Here is a 24,338-nt window from a genome sequence, read left to right as displayed (position 1 = left end):
AAAATACAATATCATGCTTGTTGGAGATGGAATGAAATCAACAATAATCACAGGGTCTAAGAGCTTTGCAGATGGATTTTCCACCTTTGCTACAGCCACTTTAAGTATGTCACATTTTTTCGGTTCCGAAAATTTTGATTTTGATTTTGGTTCTAATGGTGTTCTTGCCCCTTTTTTTTTTTTTTTTTTTTAGTGTTTCTGAATTTTGGCGGCATTCTTCTTATATGTATCTGAGATTTGATGAAAGAAAGTTAAACCCTTTCCTTGTTCTGATGTTTGCAGCTGTTACTGGTGAATAGTTCTTCGCTGGTGTTTAAGAATGTCGCGTATTCGTGGTTTCGAAAAGTACTGAAAATCGTATGCGTTATGGGCATTTGATGACTGAAAGTGACACTTATTCCTGTTTCGATCATTGCAGCTGTAATCGGGGATAAGTTCTTAGCTAGGGACCTGAGCATAGCCAACACGGCAGGCTCAAAAAAGTTCCAGGCGGTTGCTGCAAGAGTGACCTCAAACTCTGCCTTCTACCACTGCAACTTCAGTTCATACCAAGACAGCCTCCACGTCCATTCGCTTCGCCAGTGCTACCGCGACTGCATCATCCAAGGCACGATTGATTTCATTTCGGAAATGCAGCTGCAGTCTTCCAAAACTGCGGGGTGGTTGTGCGAAAACCAATCCCCGGACAGAAAGTAACAATCACTGCACAAGGCAGAACGGACCAGAATCAGAACACCGGCATTTCACTACACAAGTGCACCATTGTCCCTGCACCGGAATTTAACAAGACCGAGAGGCAAAATTTCGTGACATTTTTGGGAATGCGATGGAGGAACTGTTCACGGACAGTTGTGATGAGGAGTTATTTGGGGGATATGATACACCCCCAGGGGTGGTCAAAGTGGGGAGATTGTGAGGCAGTTTACAGTTGGGTTGTTTTTTGCATGGGGAAGGACCTTCCCGGAAGGTGACTGGATTCAGACCAGTGGGATTCCACACTCTTGTGGCTCATAAGAACTTTGAGTGAATTTCTGTAATTACAAAGAAGGTAGAACCATTCTGTAAACATACGAAATCACGAAACGAAAAACATGGCAAGTTGTCGGACATCGTTTTTATGTCTTGTTTGCGTCTATGGAATCGGAATAAGAACGAATTTACATGATATATAACAAATGTAGGGTTCCAGACTGGTGGTGGTTCGTTCTATACACTATACATGATATATAACAGCAAGCAAGCAAAATGAGCTAAACTACAAGCACGTTGGTGCAGTTATTTCCTAGTTACAAAATTTGCCTGCAGCGTCTTATATATATACACCATGGCCGTCGCCTTGGCGAGTTGTAGCATTAGCGACGAAAAGCTCCCATGAAGCACTTTGAACTTTTAAGAAACATCTCTTCTGAAACTTTGAACTCCATGGCCCGAGGCTGTTCCCGTTACAAGGTGGAAGTATCCAGGCAAACACAGTCAGTAAGCAACAAGAAGACCGCCTCACTATTCACCGGCATGCTGTTTTATAGATTCTTCAGTTGTCCCTTCTGCATTCTCTTCACGAAGAGGCTGTGTAGGGTACAGAACTAGTGCTAAAACTAAGGTGAATGCAAAACCAATTAGCCCACTAAACGGTTGGAATGGCTGTGTCCCCATAAGCCAAGGAGGAAAGTTACCCCGGTAGGTCAGGAAGCCACCCTTCTGTATGATGAAACTTGAAGCGATAATTCCTGAACGCAACCCAATTGGTATGAAAAGGCTGCCTTCGTTTCTTTGCCGAGCACCTGCTAAACTCAAAGATAGAAGCCATAGACCTGGTGTTGATAGCGGAGACCTGAAATTCCATAGAAATAAAAGGGCTGTTAGATTTGTTTTGCACGTGGTCAGAAGAAATCATTATGTAGAAAAGTCCAGTATTGCATTGCGCTGCTCGTGTAAATCACAACAATAGCAGAAACTGAGGCCACCTTAAAGGTTAAAGGATTATAGCAAATATCGATTCCAGTAACTGTACAGAAGACAAAAAGAAAGCACTGATTTTAGCAGGCGATGAGTAAAGTAAAATGAATAGAAAGAAACCTCTGGGATAAAGCGAACACAAGTCCTGATATAATTATTCCTCGATGATATCCAAGATCTGCAGCAATTTCTTGGGGCAGCCATGCCCTGAAAAACAATTCTTCCACAAGAGCAATACCAGTAGCTACTATAACTCCTTGACCAACCATCACAAGCCCTTGCGTACACACTTTGAGCTGTGAGACAGCATCCAAAGAAGAGGGAGTGGAGGGCCAAGAGAGATTCGCAGAGTCAAGTAGTGCGCTTACTGAGTGTATTGACAAAACAAGGGCAACTCCACCAACCAAGCCCTTCAAAAAATCACCTAACTGCAAGCAAGGAGATGAAAAATCATACAACTGCAAGTAAAGAACACTAACTTATTTTGCATGATCTTAGAGTACATGTCCACAATTTCAGCTAACACATACCTTTGGCAATGACGTTAAATCTAGCCCATATCTGTGAAGAGGACTTTCATATCCACGTATTCTTTTGCCCCATATCACAACAAGTATCATAAAAGCCGTGTAGAGGCCAACAATGCAAGCAAGTTCAGCAATTCTAGAGGATGTATTGGTTGTCCAGCTTTGCAAAAATGATGGAAGTAGTGGAACAACAATTGGTGACCACAAAACAAGAACCATACCGACAAACCCAAAAATCCTACAGAAGCAAATCAGGATAAAAGAGCATATCAGGAAATAAAATAATCAAGAACAGAATCTGTGCATAAATGGAAAAAGATCACCATGCAAACCAAAGGAACCCAACAAACTATATGAAATTAGATCTCTGATTTCACGAATGCATGATGCAACATACAGATAAAAATTACAATATGAAACTCTCTTGATAGTCTATATGGACTGGCATGGAAGATTAACCTCCTGAACATAGAAATTTGAACCCCGAATAATTTTGAGATAAAGACTTCCCTTTTGCCTTTCTAAAGCAGTAATTAGAATTAACCTATCTAGTTACTCTCAAGACAACTTACACAATACCTCTGGATTAAGGGACGCTCAGGTATATCAAGAAATTGGATAAGCTTGTCAGTCAAACTCATCGCACCACGTAGACCACCCCAAAGCAAAGCAGCTTTTCCAACTAACCTCAACATGCCACCCTTTTGTCCCAAATCTGTCAACATTGTGACTAATCTATTTGCAAAGGGGTTACAAAATTAGTAAAAGAAAGTAGTGGTACGTCTGTATATATTGGAAATACATATATCTTGTGTTAATACCTTTCTTGATCTACTTCACCATCTTCCTTGGTGGGTAGCACGGGAGCAGCAACTGACATGGCTTTCTCAGCAATACTTGTGACAATGTTACTTTGGTTTTTCTCAGCCTCCTCAAACATGTCAGGCTCCTTCTGACCTTTACCTTTCACCAACGACTTGGATAAACTCTTGCCAGAAGTTTCATCACCTTTGTACGAATCCTGTGTGTTTGTATATAAGCATAATAAGTAGCAACATATAAAAATAGATAAAGTCAGCTGACTTTGTCTTCACAAAGAACAAATTCAAATAAACACAAAAATAGAGGATAAGGCAATGGGATCTGACATAGTGATATGGACATCATCTTAGGCAGCGCTCATACTGATAAGAATAACAGAACAACACCAAAAGAAGGTAAATGCAAAATAACTGATTTTGAACCAGTTCATAATAAACAGTGGAAATAATCATAGTAAAGCTCTCTCAATACAAATGGGAAGATTTCCGCAAGTTATGTCAAAGAAGACACTAGGTTGTCTAGTAACTACCAAGTTGGGCAGTAGTTCAAGAAATAAAAGCCCTAAAACCAATTTTGCATGGGCATCTACTTGTATAGCTACCATTTTATAAAACTAAAAATGTCTGAAGAAATGAACATATTACCTGGTGCTCCACGAATAACGCAGATGCAGATGCCCCTAGGGCAGCTGTAACAGCACCAACCATAACACTGTTGTTTATATTCTTCAACCAGTTCTTTTTCCCTTCCCTGTTAACTAAACTGTCCAAGCTAGCACTTTGATCATATTTATCAACAGGCATGTGGTGAATCTCTGTGCCACTAGCCTTGCCCAGATCTTTTTTTCCAGATACTTTTGCTCGACTAAGCGTCAGAGCTTCTATTTGACCATAGTTATGGATCGTAACCACATCAAAATATTTTCTCAGTGCCGCTAGGCTCGAGCCTACTATGACACCAATTGGCAGCACTCTTCTCAAGTAACTAGTGCCCTGAACAGAAGATGATATGGCTCTTATTATATGCTCACCATGGAGAGTACCAACTTTTTCTGTAGTGCAGTCAATAATACTATGGTATTCAACTTCCAAACATGGAGCATACGTGTCATATCCAACATCAAATGAAACTGCATTAGCCACTTGTTCCATATCTTTGGAAAGATAGGGTTCCATATTTTTCATGTCATCCGCACTTAGTCTGCGACCCACTTCAATCTTCAAAGTATTCAATATAATATTTTTCACAAGTCGCATAAACTCCCCTACTTTGTCTTCACCAATTTTGACTCTCCCCTCAATATTTTCCAACGTTTCATACTCTTTCACTGGTTCCTGATGCCTTTCTGTATCTAATATTGCATATGATGGTTCGATAACTTTACCATTTACCTTTGCAGGTGAATGGGTGTGAATCTTACTGTCAACACCCCTATGAGTTGCAACGGTACCATCGGAAACATGTCTTGGTTTTTCTAGGAGCTTCCACTGACCTTCTTCTGGAAAATAGTCCAACAGCAGAGCGGTGGTTGAATCTAAATCAAGTGATTCGTCAGGTACCTTTGAAAGAAGAGTATTCACCCCATTTGGAATTGAAGTTATGGAAACTGGAGCCTTCTTTACATGATTAAGTTTGTCTACACTTCCAGCAAGAAGATTTGGACCAACCAATTCATCTTTCTTTTCATTTTTATCATCATCTACATTGTTAACTGCATCACTTCCCTGAGAACTGTTCAAAGCATTCCTATAAGCTGACTGGGGGGTATGATTAGACTTCTCTACCCATCCATTTGGTGCATCAGGTTGCAAATCCATACCATTCCCAGGGTGATCAGAGACACGGACATTGCTTAAAATATCCATTTGCACATTTTGCTCAGTCTTACTGGCTTCTGAATCTTCTTGACTATTGTCATCACTGACATGGTCCTCTGCAAATTCAGACTGTGCCACAGAATCAACTTCTTTTACTTCACTTTCCCGTTCTGAACTCTCCCCCGTTTGAGTTATCATATTTTCTATAACACCAAAAATATTGTTGACTGCCATTTGGGTGTTATCATCCATCCCTGTCAATGCATCCAATGCCTCAGAAACGCTGAAGTTCTTACTTTGGTCCGCCACGGGCTGCACATTTGTATTATCCTTCTTCTGGATATTGTTTTCTTCTTTCTTTGTGTCTGACGGAGCGTTTCTACCATCTTGGTCTCTCTGCTCCTCTACAACTGCTTCCTCAGTGCCACCGACAATTTCAACCTGACTGGAATTGTTAGGATTTTTTTCTAGTTCTGAACCCTTTTCACTATTGGAAAGATCTTCAGGAGCCTTTTCCTTGGAAGACTTGTCATTTCCTGATTCCCTAGTGTCCTTCCAACAGAACCAGTAATATCACTTTCCTGACTGCTCAGTGATTGAGACTGATCTAGGTTTGAACTCTTTTCACTGTTGGAAAGATCTTCGGAAGCCTTTTCTTTGGAAGAATCATTTCCTGATTTGCTAAAGTCCTTTCTGACAGAACCAGAAGTATCACTTTCCTGACTGCTCAATGATTGTGACTGGTCTAGATTTGAAATCTTTTCTGATCCGTCTGCGGGAGGATCCTCTGATTCTAGTCCCCCTGGAGGCTTGTTTGCATCCGGTAGTTTGTTAATTGAGCTATCCACCAGATCACCATCCTTTTTCAACAGATCTGACGAACGATTTTCTTTCTGTACACCTTCTGAACTTGATGTTTCAATGACCTTGTCTTCGATCTTTGACTTTAGACCTGAAGACATGTCAGGAATCTGAGCAATACCCAAGAGTTGATCAAACTTTAGCTTTGTTCCTTGAGTATGCAGAGCTCCAGAAACAGCAGATGTTAGCTTTCCACGAACATCTTCCGGCACTGCATCTTGCAAAGCTTTCATCAGCGTGTCTCCTTGATCAACTGCTGTTAAGACCTGGGCCCATATACCAGATAAATGTGAGATAAAATTTAAATCGGGTACATTATTTGATTTGGATAGACCAGAACCATACATAGAGAAGATCAGAGACCCTAATTAACATATGAAATTAACATTAAAACAACCACAAAAGTAAAACAATAGCATGAAACTGCTATTTCGAACACCACCTTCTTCTTCTTTTCTTCTGTAAGAGTATCAGGCATGGTTACATCTAGCATGTTCATAACAACTTCTGCTGTCTGTAGTACTTGACCTTTTTCATCTACAGGATTGACTTCCTCCTTATTGACCAATTCTCGATCATCAGAGTTAGTCTGATCCAGGGAACCATTTTCCACATCCTGTAACCCTGTGTTTTGGACCTCTGACTTTCTCTCAGAGTCCTTTCTGGATCGTATCCTGAAGCTAGCAGCAGTATCATTTTCTTCAGGCATATTGTCTGCGGGACCTGCAGAATATCCATTTAAAGAATCTGAATGGGCAAGATCCAACAACTTGGAACCACTATTGTTGGACAGTCTGCCTTCCACAAGAGCTAACCTTCTGAAGGGTCTATGGGTAGGTCTACATCTTCAAGAAGAGGGTGACGGCCCTTCAAAAGTCCCAGCTCTACTGCTGTGAGCCACTGCACATACCACATGCATTCTTATCAGAATATCAGAATGCAAACTTAGATTCTGTCAAAATCTTCAGCATGAAGTGGTTTAATGATACAGTGATAAACAAAATTTCATTAACCTCAAAGAGAAACAAAACCAACGATTACCTCAATTGTTATGTGCTGGCACCACGACATAGCAGATCTACCACTATCAGTAACAGTAGAGGGCAAATAAGACCACAACAGTAGGTTTGTGAATGGATTTTCTGCTATCAAACTACGTGGAACTGAGAAGAGTGGCGCTGATTCATCATCTTTCTGATAAATTGACAGATTTTAACTATCAGTGTATAATAAACAAGTGTATAATAAACAAGTATTTTTGTCAATTTTGAAGAACATAGCATTGAGTTGACAACTACGTATGCACCTGTATAAATAGGACGGGGATCTTCACATTCCCAATCACACCTCTTGTACTTGATATGGAATAAAAATCCTCAATGGCCTCATAACCATAAGATACCATGGAGATTGCTTTGTCGAAATCACGAACAGATTTTGCTGAAAGCGCTTGTTCCACATCAAACCCTTTTGATTTTCCTTGAAACAGTTCCTACAAAACCAGGCATGCATATAGCATAATTTAATAGCGGTAAGGGATAGTTTTCGCAAAGTGAAGGGTTGAACATAATTAGATGGCAACCACATTAAGAAATAAGTAGAAATTTGTTTCGTAATAGATGGAAAGCCTGAGAGGTAATGAATTTGCACTATTGTAGAAGTTTCCAGCTGATTAACCACCTTGTTAGATCTTAGAATATCTAGGAAACCATCAGTGAGACTCTGATCAATAGCCGTCTGATGAGGAGAGGACCTAGTGGCCTCCTCTAAGTCAAAAGGATTGTCAATGCAGGTGGCAGCTGTAAGCGGTGTGCTCTCCCCAGCTTCTGCCAGGTACTTCGTCAACATGTTAGCACCATAACCCCAGCCAACACCCATCAATGTGGTCCACGGCCTCGCCTTAGTGATGAACTGTATAGCAGTGGAGATATCATCGCTGTCAGCAGCTGAAAATAACCTACATAACATGAAGTAGCTTAAGTAGCCCTACGATCACCACTTTATGATTCTCCCAAAATCCAAAAACAGAAAGAAAAAAAAAATCCACAAGAAACGCAGGCCACTTCATTAACTATATATAACAAAGGCAATATTCAATCCAAGATACCAAATTTCCAACCATAAATTTTCAAGTTTTAAACTTTTTGATACAAGCGATATTCTACTTTAAACTAAGCTAAACTATGAGGAGAATCAAACTTGGGTGCATATGGGGAGCACACACATTCTATCCAATGTGGCTCCGCCCATGACTGCTCCAAGTTTTGAACTTTAATTCACAAACACATGATCCTAGCCTTCCAAAACATAAAATCCAAAACAAATGCAGACCCATTTCTTAGCTATATATAATAAAGGCAATACTCAATCCAAGATTTTAAATTTCCAGACATAACCCATTATTTCAAGTTTTGAACTACAATTCACAAACACATAATCCTAGTCTCACTGAATTGATTGAGTGAATGAACATACCGCGGAGTGGTGAGAGGCGAACCAGCACAGCCCCTCGGGTTCATAACAATCGGAAAGCAGCCTTGCCGGAGAGCTTCACACACGAACGACCTGACACTCCAATCCAAGCTTCCCATTGCCGTGCCCGGCACGAGAACCAAGGTGGTATCCAAGCCATGCTCTTCTCTCAAATCCAAATTGGCTGGCCAATCCAAAGATATTACTCCTCCGTCGTCCGTACTTATACACAGTCTCTGATACTCGAATTTCTTTTCCACTAAACTTGCCGTTTCGCTTCCCAAATCAAATCGGATTCTGCCGCTACTCAGCCGCACGAAGTGCCTGTCCTCCTTCACCAGCTTCTCGTTCAAATCTTCTAGCAATTCGCTGCATTGAAACGACACCGTCGGACACCGTAGCAGAACGAACCGGTTAAACGGCGTCGGACTGGTGAACAGAACCCACTCCCCGATATCCGAGTCGAATTTCCGCCCGACCGAGTTCGGGTTCGAGTTCGAGTTCGGATTGTTGGAGAGGAAGAGGGCGGCGCGGGAGACGAATCCGAGAGCCGGAGCGATGAATTCGAGGGAATTGGGGGACGGGAATCGGGAAATGAATTCGTGGAATGGGATTCCGATTCCGAGTTGGCTTCGCGGGACGGGTTTGAGTCTGCGGCGGCGGAAGACGCGGAACTCGTGGATCTGGAAAGCGTGCCTGGGCGAGAAACGGGGAGTGAAGGCAGACTGGTGGGTGAGATTCGAGCTCAGATTGCTCATCGTTTTTGGGTTTTCGAAAACTTTGATTTTTTTTTTCTGGTGAGGAAGAAGTGAGAGAGAGAGAGAGACACAGAGAGACGTGGACGGTGGAGAAGAAGACGGTGGATGGAAAGTAGGTTGGAGGGATCCGACCTGATTGGTCAGAAAAGAAGAAGAGGCGGGAGCGAAAGAAAGGAGCTTCAACGGTCCATATTTTCAATTAATATTTTAAGAGGAATTTTACGAGAGCAACCAATGCAGAAACTTGGACGGTCCATATATTTGCGGGAGGCCGTTCCTTGTGGTACAAGTCTCGCTTTCCAGCTATAAAGTGCGCCCTGGATGCTCCACGTGCTAGGAGGACTCAGTGTACGGGGTACACGATTAAAGTGACGTTTTGATTTAATAACATAACGTTATGATCATTTGTGATATGCCCGCAAAGTAGAATCCCTCTTTTCTTTTTCTCATTAGTTATGTAATTTTTCTTCTATATATTTTCGTAGCATTGAATGATACGGGTTTTTATTTTTTCTTACGTGGCCCAAGTGTACTCTTCGATTTGAACGGGCTTATTATTGTAGCCAGCCCACATTTTAGTCTCAAACGGACCTACCAAGAGTCCAAGCCTCTTGTTAGGGTTGGCATAGTCCACTCATGGATACTTTTTCTTAATGAAACCCTTTAGGCAGGCCCACCATCATTCTCCAGAAATCAATTTCATCATGAACTTCAAATCCTTCGATTCCAACAGCACGGTGGGGAGGTTTAGGTTTTTAGTTCAAGGGGGAAGGCCAACATTGTTTGCCCGTTTACATGTAAGAAGTTATTCATTTAACTGCAAACATCAATTTAACACACATACAAAATCATCATATTAAAACTACAAAAAGAAAAATGTTTCTCCTTTACATTATGGCAAAGTCTAATTTGTTCGGAAGAAGCTAAATTTTCTACAATCCTTTACATCATTAGAACCTTACCTCGAGAAATCTAAGTGGGACATAACCCGAGTTGGAGAAAGGAAGTGTAACAATTCAATCAAATAACATCTATTACATCATACTAAAACAATGTTCTCTCTCTTATGCACTTGAGTTCAAATCTCTCTCGCCGTAGTTTAGATGAATTTGCTCTAGAATACCACTTTTACATAGAAAATAACATCTACTACATCATCTTATAGTGTTTTCCATTTACTTTACAAAAAAAATTTGCACAACATATTATAGTATTGAGCTTGATGCATGATCAAACACAATGTCAGTAAATATTTTATCTTATGCCTTGATTTTTCACGCCCATGATAACAGATAAATATGAGCATCAGAAGGCAGCAAGACAAAACTAATAACATAGCCAGATTCATATATGATAAGATAATTGCATAAATGTTTACATGAGGTCGACCAGATTTTCCTAAGCACATGATTTGGAACCTATATATATTATTGCCCATTGCTACAGAAATAGAGAGATCATTTTGAGGTCGTGTATCTACTTAGTTATGTTCAATCCAATCAATATCTTTTAATATTTTGTCCCAATTTATTTTATCCAATCAGTAGGAATCAATTTCGAAAATTTTCTTGTATATATATATAATAATTTTTATTTTATTTTGCTTGATAGGAAAGAGCAAATAATTATATTGTTCACGAAATGTGGCATAGATTTGTTCATATGCTCTTTGTCACATACATACCCACCTGCAGAATATGAGATTGTGTCTCCAACAGAGAATCAGATTGCATATCTCTACTAATCAGTCTAATCACATCATTTTCTGCTCTTTGATTATGACCAAACTTACTTGGCCCATCATGAAACATTGCTTTCGAATTGACGAACAAAAGGAAATTATTATTTAGCATTACGGATTAGTAGTATTTGTTGTTTGTAAGTGAAATGTTCTAGTTTGATTTGTTTTTATCATACAACAAGTTTGATATCATATCATTATAACTAATCATTGTGTCGTTAATTAACCGATGTCACCCCACCTACCTGATGTAAATATAACGTTGTATAGAAACAACTAAATATAAACTGACGTATGAATATATAGGAGGACACAAAGAATCTTGAACACCTTCTCTCCCAATTACTCTCAACCACGTATCACGTTTTTGCTGTGTTTAATCCATTAATCTTTGTTCCCTTCTGGAGATTAGGTTCGTCTTATTAGTGCTTAAGTAGACATGTATTATCTGCAGAGCTAATGAATGAATGATTAAGAAATTGATCTACCAAGTCCGATAATATACTATGCATCGGTCATGATGTTATCACTAATTAATTACGAACTAAATCATTGGATACAACATGACATGACTATGTTCGGCGTCCATGTTTCTCGTTGCTTGTATGTGCTTCAATCATTACAAATGTTCTCTTCAATTCGTAGCTTACTAGCTTCTCAAATCAACTGTGGTTCCACTAATATGTTTCTTTAATTTGTTGAAGGATTTAAAATGAGTAGCCAGGATTTTTTGATCCGTCAGCTTCAGACCATAAGATTTGGAAATGATCTAAATTCCTAAATCATTTACTTTCTTTTTTCGATTTTGAGTATCTTATTTACTTTGTGCCTTTGTGGTATTGTTTACAATTGGAAATCAGGTCCTTCCCGGATCTCACAATCCAGAGTCGACGAATGGAGTAATCTGGACCGTTCAAGAGAGGGAGAGAGATGTTTAGACCATTAGTTTGTGTGAGGTGGGTCGGTGAAATGAGCTAATGGAGTATAATTTAAAATAAGTGGTTTAGATTTTTTGGTCCGTTGGCTTCAGACTATGAGATTCAAAGAAGATCTGAATTCATGATTAAGATACTAACATAACCAATTAATACAAGGAACTTTAACGAAAAGCTCTCAGTATTTTTCACTTTAACGAAAAGCTCTCAATATTGTTCACATTAACGAAAAACCATATTTTTTTCACTAAAAAGTCAATCCTGGTACTATTCACTTTACCCTTTATTTTGTTCTTATCGTTAAAACTCAAACTTTTCAAACTCTTTTCATTAGTTTTCCTTTAATACAAAGTTTGTAAGATAGAGTTTTGATAGAAACTCATACATAATACGAGTGTCAACTAGTTATTAGTGTAATGCATGCTCCTTATTTTCTTAATGTTAGAAGAGGTTTTTAAGTTTAATTTTCTTGTAAGAAAAGACATAAACGACGAATTTGTTTAAACTGATTTATGGAGAACATGACATGATTAAAACATCTAGGATTATCTAGTACAGTAATATTTTATAGATAATCCATCAAAATGCAATTAGTTAAATATCAGGTTAGGATTAACCATTATTGGACACAATATTCGAAATAATTTGACAAGATTATGAGTCCATTAACACTCTAGTTATACTTAGTTGCACAAATCCACGTGGGGGAGGTATGGCCTGACATATGTTACTAGTATGTAGACATGACTAAAATATTCTAGGACAAGCCAAGTCCATGTGTTGTTCACATGATTTTGCTCACCAGCGGCCGTCATGTATCTTTATCAAGATTTGTCATAGGGAGATTATATTTACACATCCTAAATTACTTCTCTCACACCTTTTTAATTTTTTAATATTTTTCTATCAAGTGTTAGTGTTGTGTAGAAAATATTAAAAAATTAAAAAGGTGTGGGAGAAGTAATTTGAGGTGTGTGAATATAATATCTCTTTGTCATAAAATGCCAAATTATATCATGGTTAAGTGACCACTAATTTTAATGTCGATGGTGCCCAAACTTATATCATTTTCCTTTATTTAATTTCAACCCGAAACTTTTTAGGCTCGTTTTAAAAAAAAAAAAAAAATGAACATAAGGACATCCTTAATGGGGGCTTTATCCTTCATGAGTTACTAAATTTGAAGTCTTATTGAGAAATTTCATTTCCAATGAGCCGACAAATTGGGCTAGATCCACCACTTTGGCTAGCAACTTCGTTTATTGGATAACATAAAATTGGGCTACATCAAACCCCAAAAAACAGTGGGTTTCACGAGAAAAGTAGCAACTTATGTGAGTCAAATTCTATCACTCTCCCTCCACTTGTGAATACACTTATACTCTCCTTTTATTCCTTTTTTAATTTTTTTTTCTTATATATTTTTGTTCCAAGGATCTTCCTACATTTTGTTTGTATGTTTAATGCTCAAGACATAAAATGAGATAAACTATTCTACTAAAAAGGCTCACTTTTATTAATCTAAAAATTTAGATTTCTCTCTTAAAACTTTAACACATCCTATATATTTTTTCCTGACTTCTCGTTTACTGGGTTTTAACAAAAAAAATTCATTAAATTTGCTTTACAACTCAGATTACAAATTTTATAGTGCTAAAATGCCCCTTATTTTGTGATGAAACATTTGGTTGTGTTTGTTTGTAATTTATTGGAATTTTGCTAATTAATGATTGTTTTAAATTCCATAAGAATTAAAATTTCAAATTGATTTAACGTTCATGGGCATTGGTGGGTGAAATTTTCAAATAATTTTTTTTCAAAAATTGTATGATACTAACTTACCAATTGGTGCTAGGTAAATTGTTGTGTTGTACATGAAAATCAAATTATTTCATAGGGCAAAGTTGGGGGTTTGTATCATTCAACGGCTAAGATTGAGATATTATAAGTGATGAAATCTAATTTTGTCACAATTTGAACTTTTTTAAGTTGAAAGGTTTATTAAAAAAAAATTTAAGATAACACGTCTAAAAATCAACTTAAGAAAAGTTAACACAGAAAAAAAAATCGCATAATCAAATTATTACATAAATAAATATATACAACCCCACGTAGAGCCTGAAAGAAATAGCCCCTCACTGGGAGATTTTTTATTTTATTTTATAAAACTCCAAAGATTCCTCAGAGCTCTAAAATGGGTTATATCCATCACTTTTCCAACCTCATATAGAACCCCTCACTGGGATGCTCTAACGTACTAATTAGCTGTTGTTGTCGTTACTTTGTTGAAGGAGGTTTGAACTCTACTCGCGTGAACCTGACAAAAATATTTACTTGTAATAGTTTGATACCTAGTTGTAATTAACCTCATCATAAAAATACAACTTTGTTTGAGTGTTAAATGACCTTGATTCACTAAATTCTCAAGTTCGAATTTCCTTCTTTAATGACTATTCTAAAAGAAAGTGCAAGGAGTTAAAAGCATCATATTTTGCCTTCATTTATGGATTAAAACAAACTTCATATGTGTATTTACAATCTTTTTAGGGCACCTAATGGAGTCTTGTGGTTACTTATGGTGGATTGGAAGAATTGTCTTCGGAGACTTCGTCAAAAGTGATTTATGTGTACACATATTTATAGAGAAGGAAATTAGGTTGTAGATGTTTTAGCTTCTTTTAGGACAAATAGTTATGCTTATACTGGTGGTCCACAATTTCAGATTTTGTAGCCTCTGCTCATGCTCGTGACATTTTTTTACCATTTTTGTTAATCGTTTTTGTCATTGCGAGTCTTGGCATAGTTCCTCTGCATGTATCTTTTTTGTTTACTATCATTTATTATAAAAAAATGGCGGATAATGGACAGGCGGGTGGGTTTTAAGGGTAATGGTTCTCAACCCTTTGAGGGAGAAAAGATGCCTCGCATGCGATCATAGCCGAATGACTAATCTCGTCTAATCTTTTTTCATTTGAATATATATATATAATAGTTGAATACATATGACAATTTCAACCTGTATACAGTGTATTAATTAATTCACTTGTCTTTTTTTGATAATATTGAAAATGAAGGTTGTTAGTTGTTACCACTTACCAGCTGTTGGCGCCCATATTCTGGAAGATGGAGGCAACGATTATCTTCTTAATTCTCAATAATTTTAAAATTCACCTTCTCAAACCGTTTACCAGAAGAAATAAAACAATAAACAAGTTCATACAAACAAATAAATTATGGATGATCGATTTGACGAAGACGTTCTTGGTAACACCATCTGCACATGTCTGTCTCTTTCACTGACAATACTTTTGTAATTTAAAATTGAAATGGAAAATATTAGAATTAAATCAGTTTTGTTTTTATAAAAGGAATCAATATACATGCATTCCCAACATGGAGACCAACAACCTTCTAGTCAGCGTCATGCAACAACCAAATTTTGAAGGCACTATGTGCCAAAAGCCAACATAAGTAATGTTTGCTTACTAAACAACTTTATATGTTTATGTCATAAGACTGAATTTAATTGATTATTTTAAATAAGTGTAATTACTCTTCAGCAGGGCCGGTCCAGAGATTTTTGAGGCTCGGGACTATGCCAAAAAATGTACTCTCATTTCATATAAAAAAAAAAATTATTTGTTTTCACACGTAAGACACCGATAAAATTATATTTAGAAAAATACTTCAAATTCAATAATTTAGAAACACGGAATAACTAATTTATTTTGTATCGAGAGAAAGAAACAAAAAAATTTCGGGCTTACAAGTAGATATATTATGAGTTTTGTTTTCCATCTGAACTTTTAAAGTGTTTTGGTATAAATCGTGAGGTATTTTTTCTTATTTACTAACCTCGTCAACATAAGACCAAAAAAATCATAATGTTTTCGAGTCTTTTAAGGATATGTATAAGTAATGAATGAATATTAAATTAAACATTTTGATGACACGTAATATTATTTGCAAATTTGGTCTAAAAATTTAGCCTAGCTAGTAAATAGCAACCCACATAGCTACTAGCTAGTAAATAAATTAACAACCAAACAAAAATTTGTAAAAATTGAAAAAAATAAACATGCACATAGCATTTCGAACGTAGGACCTCTCGTTAATTTTAAACAACAAAAACTATTGCTTCTAATTAAACTTCTTGATCATTTAGCCAAATTTTATAATTATATACTGTTACAAAAAGAAATTTGTAAAAATTGGAATGTAAATAAACACACATGGTGTTTTCAACCTAAGATCTCATCCTCATTAATATTAAACAACAAAACCACTAGTTCTAGTTAAATTTTTTTGTCACTAAACCAAATTTTATAAATTTATACTTTTATAAAAACATATATAAATATACCACCCCAATAATTTTGATTCCCCTAATTTTTTTGGGCCCCGAACGGTCGCCCTGCCCGCACTGGGCCTAGGTCGGGCCAGCTCTTCAGTGTGCATGGTTAACTGCACAATTTTTTTAAAAGTGTAGTTAAGTTTACCGATGATATATTCACAAATATATCGTTCATAATATATATATATATATATATATATATATATATATATATATATATGGATACTTTGGATGCGGTACCTAATCCTTAACATTATTTGACTAAAACCTTAATGATATTCAAAGTTTGATCAAAGTCCCTTGACTTTGTACACCTCATTATATTACAATTAATATTTATATTTTTATAGTTTTGACATTAATTGTTTGATATTTTATGAGATTTATAATCCTATAAATTTAAAATCCCTCATTATAATACTATTAGAAACGGTTATAATACAAAAAATTCAAACATTTTGATTGAATAAATGGATAAAAACTATGTAAAAATAAGAAATAAGAAATGGCAAAAGAATGTATCCATAGTGTTAAAAAAATTGGTACATTTTACAAAAAATTGGTACATTTCACATATAACAAGGTGGTACATTAATAAAGAAGAATGGGTACATTATAAATAAATTAGGGTACATATAAAAGATTAAAAAATTATGAGTACAAATGAATTTTTAAAAAATATAGGTGCTAAAAGAAATTAATACATGGGTACAAAATAAAACTAAAAAGAAAATACTACAAATTTAAAAGAATGTTGCAAATTAAAAGTGGGTACAAACTCAAAATATAAATATATGATACAAAGTTTAGGCATAAAACATAAATATACCATATGCAATTTTTCTATCATGGATTAAATATATAATGTCATGTGACGGTATACACATGGATACAAACACAAATAAAACTTTAAAAAATATGGGCACAAAAAGAAACTAATATATGGGTACAAATAAAAATGAAAAGAAAATTGGTACAAATTAAAAATAGGTTGTGATATCCCACATCGCCCAGGGGAGTGATCCTTAAATGTATATTCTCATCCCTACCTAGTATGAGGCCTTTTGGGAGTTCAGTGGCTTCGGGTTCCGTCGGAACTCCGAAGTTAAGCGAGAAGGAGGCCAGAGCACTCCCAGGATGGGTGACCCACTGGGAAGTTGCTCGTGAGTTCCCAAAAAGAAGTGTGCCGACGAGAATGTCGGGCCACTAAGGGGGGTGGATTGTGACATCCCATATCGCCCAGGGAAGTGATCCTTAAATGTATATTCTCATCCCTACCTAGCACGAGGCCTTTTGGGAGCTCACTGGCTTTAGGTTCCGTATGAACTCCGAAGTTAAGCGAGAATGAGGCCAGAGCACTCCCAGGATGGGTGACCAACTGGGAAGTTGCTCGTGAGTTCCCAAAAACAAAACCGTGAGGGAATGGTAAGCCCAAAGCAGACAATATTGTGCTACGGTGGTGGAACGGGCCCGGGATGTGGTGGACCCGGGCCGGGATGTGACATAGGTACAAACTAAAAATAAAAATATATGATAAAAAATTTAGCCATAAATATAAATATACTAATTTTAACATTTTTAACACTAAAGGAATATATTTAAAAATAAAAATATTTTATTATTCAAATAATTAATGATGTTATTAATACCCAAGGACCTTGATAAAAAATTGAAAATGAATAGGATTTTAATCAATGGAGTAGCAAAAGAAGGATGTGAACCTAATTTCTCTATATATATATATGTATTCTAAAAAAGTGTAGCTAAATGATGAAGAAAACTCTCATATGTATTAGATTGATAAATAAAAATAAACATTTTCCGTCATATTGTTTTTATATTAACTAAGAAAAATGGAAGTACGGTCTCACATCTATGTTACCAAATTTTGAATAAAATTAGAATAAATGTGCGTAATTGAGAAAAATGAAAGCACATTATTACATCTACGATACTAAACTCTGAATCAAATTAAAATCAAAATACGTAAAAGAAAATATTCTTAATCACTTGAATTATACAACCGATTACATATACATTGCGAAGTTGATTGTTTGCGCCGCAAGTGCCCATCTATTTCTTTTATAATTTCTAAAAAGAAAATATGTCACAGAACACATAATAATCCCTTTAAATTTCCTCATGCAATTAGGCCCAATAATATAAGGATATTACAACTACACCCCTTTTCCTTACCTAAGTTCCCTTTAAATATGAACCTTCCTTCCCCTTTCCAAATCCCCCCAAAGCAACACAGCGCTACTCAACTCTCTCTCTCTCTCTCTCTCTCTCTCTCTCTCTCTGTGAAAAAAACCATTATTCATATCAAATGGCCAAAGGTGGGAAGCTAACAAAGCTCAAGTCAGTACTGAAGAAGTGGAACTCCTTCAGCAAGCAGAACAGCCGCCGCAGCCTCAATTCTGTTGTCTCCGCCGCCGATGACGATTACTCCACGGACGTAATCTCAGGAGACCTACGCCCTGTCTACGTGGGTAAGTCCCGAAGACGTTACCTTGTGGCCTCGAACATCGTAGACCACCCGCTTTTCAAGGAGCTGGCCGACAGGTCAGATGACGACACGATCAACGTCGCATGCGAGGTCGTGCTGTTCGAGCACTTGTTGTGGATGCTCGACAATGCCGATCCACAGCCCGAGTCCTTGAATGAGTTAGTCGAGTTCTATGCCTGCTGAGGGAAATATTTAGTAATGCCTTGTATGTATGTGCATGGTGCGAGTAGGTTATTGAGGAAAATAATGAGAGAGTGGTGGGGGTGATTCTGTGTGGTCATCTGCACGGTATAGAAAGTCGTACATTGTCAATAGATCATCTACTGAGGGAAAAAATTTGAGTGTGATTTGATTGCACGGTTGAGGATAATTAACCCAATATTTCACATCTGGGCTGGTGGGAAAGTTCGTCAGTTCTGTAATTCTTCTTTGTTCATTCTAAATATATATATATATATATATATATAATTGTAATGTTTATTTCTCATGGATTGATCTTTTCATAAGTAATTTTTATTCAATTTAAGTGGTAGATTGCCTTGATTAATATGGTATGATTTTTTAACTCATTGCGTCTCAGATTCGAACCCTCACATTTTTCAAAATGTAACTTAGAGTAATATACTTGTTGGGGTGTGCTATCCACACACCCTTTGTTAATTTTTATCTTCTTCAATTCATCCGATCCGAATGCCGAAAATTAGAAGGGTGTGTGGATATCACACCCCTACTTGTTAACTACCCATTATACTGCAAGTGGCCCTTTACCACACTGGTGGAAAGGAGTTGAGTTCTTGCATGACGGTGTGGGTTCAAACCCCGTCGGAGGCTAACCTAACATCTAATCTAATAAAATCTATTGTTTGAAAAAAAAAAACTATCCATTATACTGATTAAATATGAATACGTATCAAAATCCAGTATTTATGTGTGAAAGTAGAATATTCAAGCCATATGAGAAATGTGATAATGTGGTACATATGTACCTCATCGATGGCTAACCTAACATCTAATCTAACAAAATTTATCGTTTGCAAAAAAAAAAAAAAAAACTACCCATTATACTGATTAAATATGAATATGGATCGAAATCCAATATTTATGTGAAAAAAGTAGAATATTCAAGCCATATGAAAAATGCGATAATGTGGTACATATGTAGCACATATGGTATTCGTCTATGTCCAAAATAATGTCAACGTTATAACGAAATATAGAGTACATACATTATTTTCATGTCCCACACAAATTAGGTAGTATCTGAGGCATTATTTAAGGTAGTGCTATTCACATTTTTTTTTATCTCACACTTTTTGTCCATTGATTTTTTATTTATTCGATTCGAAGACTGGAAATTGAGATAAGTGTGTAAGAGGTAAAAATAAATGTGTAGATGACACTATCCTTATTTGGATAAGAACTATGTCCTAGTTAATTAACTAACAACTTTGTGACATTTGGGAAAAAAATGAGATTGTTCCTTTTATCACAATTTGTGAACAATGTGATTAATTTCAAATTACTTGTGCAAAAGAGAAACAACGGTGTGTGGTTCGTATTTTTATGTCACAACAATGTGTTGTACTTTTATGCGCAAACGGAAGCGAATTATAACAAAGTATCAAATATTAACGTCGTAGGTGAAAGCTAAAACAAACAATCTCAAACTGACACAAGATATTTACGTGGTTCGGCGTAAAGCCTACTCCATGGACGAAGCACGGCGAGAAATTTCACTAAACAAATGGAGATTACAAAAGAGTGTTTAAACTCTCACAACCCAAATCCCACAAATTACAAACCCTAAACCAAACGAGTAGAGAACTCAAACAAATGGAGAAGATTCTCCCAAATTGCTCTCTAACTCACAAATTGACTCTCACCAAATTGCCACACGAATGAGCCACACAAAATACACAAACCCTAAGGTCCTATTTATAGTGCATAGGACTTAGGTTACAATAGGAATCCTAATAGGAAATAAATCCAAATCCTAATCAAATAGGTAATTAACAAAATCTCTCCACCAAGGAAACTAACTAAGAAGTCAAAACCAAACCCAAATAGAACACCAAAACCAAATATGTAACACAAACCTAATTTATTGCATGATCCTAATTTTAAGCCAAAAACTCAACACAATGACCCATCAATTTCAATGCTCATGGGTCCTTCACAGGAGTACTTTTGAAGACCGTTAAAAAAAGGAGTGAGATTTACAATTGGTAAGGAACAGAAACATAGTGGCCGCCTCCAATTCCTTCTGGCCTCTCGTTTGGTAGAGAGAATGGCTTAGATAAAACTATTTACTATATTAAACGTATTTAAAAAGAATAAATGAATGATAAGTTTATTTTGTTTAAGTTGATGGTTACTCATAAAGAATAGTTGTCAATTTTAATACTATCATTTTTTGTGGGGATTAATTGCGATTTATTTTGTCCATAAGTAATTTTCAACTTGGACAAAATAAGAAAATTGTCATCAATTTCTTCTTTAAAAATGCCTTCAATATCTTGAGTAGTCCTACTCAAGCCAATTCTCTCTGTTAAGCAAGGCCTAAATTAAAGTTTTAGAAAGAAGGTTGAATGGTCTAACACCGATGTTGTCCATAGCTTAACCACCTGTAACCCAAGAGGTGTGGGATTTTATCCTAAAAGACATCGGTGTAATTATATGAATAGAACCATTTGTATATAAATTGTAATTTGTTTTGTCAAATCTACTAGATAGATTTCTAACACGCCCCCTTACGTGGGACCATATCTTTAGTGATCCACACGTGAATATTACGCACTTTGGAACAGACCCAGTAGTGGGGTCCAAAAAGAGTACAGACCCAGTATTCAGGCCCAAACAAACCCGCTCTAGTACCATGTCAAAGTTTCAAAGAGAGGGGTTAAATGGTCCAACACCGATATTGTCCCTAACTTAACCACATGTAGTGCAAGAGGTGTGAGATTTTATCTTAAAGTGCCTCAATATAATAAAGAATGGAACCATTTGTATATAAATCGTAATTTGTTTTTTCAAATCTTCAATATGAGATTTACAATAGCTTGTGTGTACTAAAATGTATTTTTCTTTTATAATATCACCAACAATGTTACAATACAATAATTTTAAGTCGCGTTTGATACCCATTTTGTTTTTTTTTGTGTTAGCTAGTGGTATAGTGGAATTGCATGAAAAAATGAACATGAATAAGAGTGAATGAAGGATGATGGTGCGAGAAATGTACAAGGAAAGACACATAGAATGAAAACTACAAATTTAAAAATTAAATGTACTTTAAGTTGTTTTCTGTTGAAGGATTTTGTTTTATTTCATTCTTCTTTATTTATTCTCATATATCCCATCACCTTTCTTCATTTCTCGTTTCATACATATACTTTTCTCATATCTTAAATTCAAAAGACAACAAATCCTTACTAATCCTATGTGTTTTGTTTTGAAAATACTACGTCAATTACTTGATGAAATTAAGTTTCCGAACCCTACAAGTATCACGTCGAAAATATATTATATTACTGGTATAAAAAATTTATTCAGAGCTAGCTTGGATAGCTAGTGATGTCCTTTTGTCTATAAACTCTCACTAATCTTTACGTATTAAGACAAACGATATTACAAATTTTTTTATACAGCCGGCACACTCTTTCAAAAATGGGTGTGAAACTTTTTAAAATTATTTTCTTCTTTGTACAGGTTGGAGATTTATTTTAATATACTTCATTGCTTTGTGTGTTAGAGCCCGTCGACGCAAGATGCGTACCAAATTTTCTTGTAAGTTGAAGTGGAGAGGAATTACGTGACTTGGCGATAATTAATTAAATACTAGTGGTGCTATATCCTCCTTTTCTTCTTCAAAAAAAAAAAACAACTGATGGCAAGTCACGGTCATCCAGTCATTTCGAAGATTAAGAAGACTCACAAAAGTATTTCATACTAGTTGTGCTATATATAAAATAGAAAAGTTTGAGAATTAAAATGTGAATTAAGGTTTTTTCCATTGGAATTCGGAAGTCAATTTCAATACAATCAATAAGTTAAATACACCCTTGTAAGTTGTAACTAACCAATTATAAAGGTCCACCTAGATAAACACTGAAATAGCCAGAAAAAAAATAAAAAAATAATAGGCATGTAAAATTAAGTTGGTAGCTGCAAAACGAGAGAAGAAGGGAAGTCCACAACTTTACGGGGGGGACCTTTCGGCAAAAATTAATTAATTAATTAGTTAAATTAAGCTACCCTTTTTTATTATTATTAAGTTTGATTCAACATATTCTTACACATAAAAAGTCAGAAATGCCTTTTAATAGGGATTATGATTCTCTCTCTTCCTCTTTTCATCATTTTCCATCATCTCTTCTCACATTCTCTATTTTATTTTTCTCTTTCTATAAAAAATTAAAATAAGATGTTGAAGTGACTTAACTGTGACCATTCAAATAGGAGGGAAGGGAATGTGAGTGAAAAAAAGAAGGGAGAGAATCCTACTCCTTTTAATACATATAGTTTATTAAATAGGAAGCTAATGATTAATTAGTTAGAGATGCCTTTGCGATCCATACAAATATAGAAATATGATATATCTAACCACACGCTTAAATTCTTTTGTTTGAATTATATGATATATCTAGTCACTTAGTACTTGGAAGTGAGATGTCTTAGGTTTGAATTTTGTGAATGACGAATTCGATACCAAATTATTGTATAGCTTTACCGAACTCTCCCTATCCTCACTATAAAAATATCAATGTACTACAAAAAAAAAAAAAAAAAAAAAAAAAAAAAACTTTCAATTCGAAATTATTAAAGAATTTAATTAATCAATTATATAATACGAAGTGGAAGACACAAAACTTTGTTGGAATGCACGCATAAGTACCAATAACGCGTCTTGAGAGAGCATTTTTGCTCACCACCATTTAGTGTAGTGTATGCTCACCACACTAAATGGTGGTGAGCAAAAATGCACTCACGTCTTGGCCGAGCTGTGATTGCCAGTGCCAACCCGTAAAGCTTCAAAGTCCAAGTTTTGCAGCAGCTTATACTTATTGTCAGGGGTGGGCTCAAAAAACTGAAAAAAGCGGACCAAATACCGAAAAGTCGAAAACCGAAAAAGGAAAAACGGAACCCAACTTATTGGTTTGGTTTCAGTTTTGAAGGTTCGGAAATTGAACCAAACCGAATTCCTTTACACTTTATGAATGTATGCCCATGGTGTTTCCTTTATGAAACTTTGTTACCAAGTTTGAAACTATGCTTAGGGCTTTTTCAAGGAGCATACTTGGTTCAATTAGGGAGGATATTCCATTGGTTATAAAGAAAGTTTTGAAAACCTTTGGAACTTGGAAGAGCTTATCTATTTGTTTTCTTTTGGAATGAATATGGTTATGGTGATCAATTTTTTTTTTTTTCAATTGAGGTTGTTGATAGAATATGATTGGTTTATATGATCTTGTATAAGTACAATTACCTTCCAACTTTCCCCATGTTCTTATTATTAGTCTACCAATGCAAGCCTCTTTTTAAAAATTCTATATTGAAAAAAAAGATCAAGTTTTATAAAATAAAATA

General features: G+C 36.0%; 1 protein-coding gene and 1 pseudogene across 1 annotated transcript; one reads left to right on the top strand and one right to left on the bottom strand.

Moving 5' to 3' along the window:
* Nucleotides 1-1,146: 1,146 nt before the first annotated feature.
* LOC126605171 (uncharacterized) lies at nucleotides 1,147-9,408 on the bottom strand (annotated as a pseudogene).
* A 9,063-nt stretch (nucleotides 9,409-18,471) lies between these two features.
* LOC126604541 (auxin-responsive protein SAUR76-like) lies at nucleotides 18,472-19,315 on the top strand. Its single transcript, XM_050271830.1, has one exon. The coding sequence runs from the start codon at nucleotides 18,573-18,575 to the stop codon at nucleotides 18,933-18,935; it is 363 nt and encodes a 120-aa protein (XP_050127787.1). The 5' UTR covers nucleotides 18,472-18,572; the 3' UTR covers nucleotides 18,936-19,315.
* The last annotated feature ends 5,023 nt before the right edge of the window (nucleotides 19,316-24,338 follow it).

Source organism: Malus sylvestris, chromosome 15, assembly GCF_916048215.2.
Source record: "Malus sylvestris chromosome 15, drMalSylv7.2, whole genome shotgun sequence".
Lineage (NCBI taxonomy): Eukaryota > Viridiplantae > Streptophyta > Magnoliopsida > Rosales > Rosaceae > Malus > Malus sylvestris.
The sequence above is the reverse complement of the archived record's forward strand: the minus strand, read 5'-3'. Positions and strand labels throughout refer to the sequence as shown.

Coding starts and splice junctions, on each gene's coding strand:
- LOC126604541 (XM_050271830.1), top strand. CDS start 18,573: ATGGCCAAAGGTGGGAAGCTAACAAAGCTCAAGTCAGTACTGAAGAAG.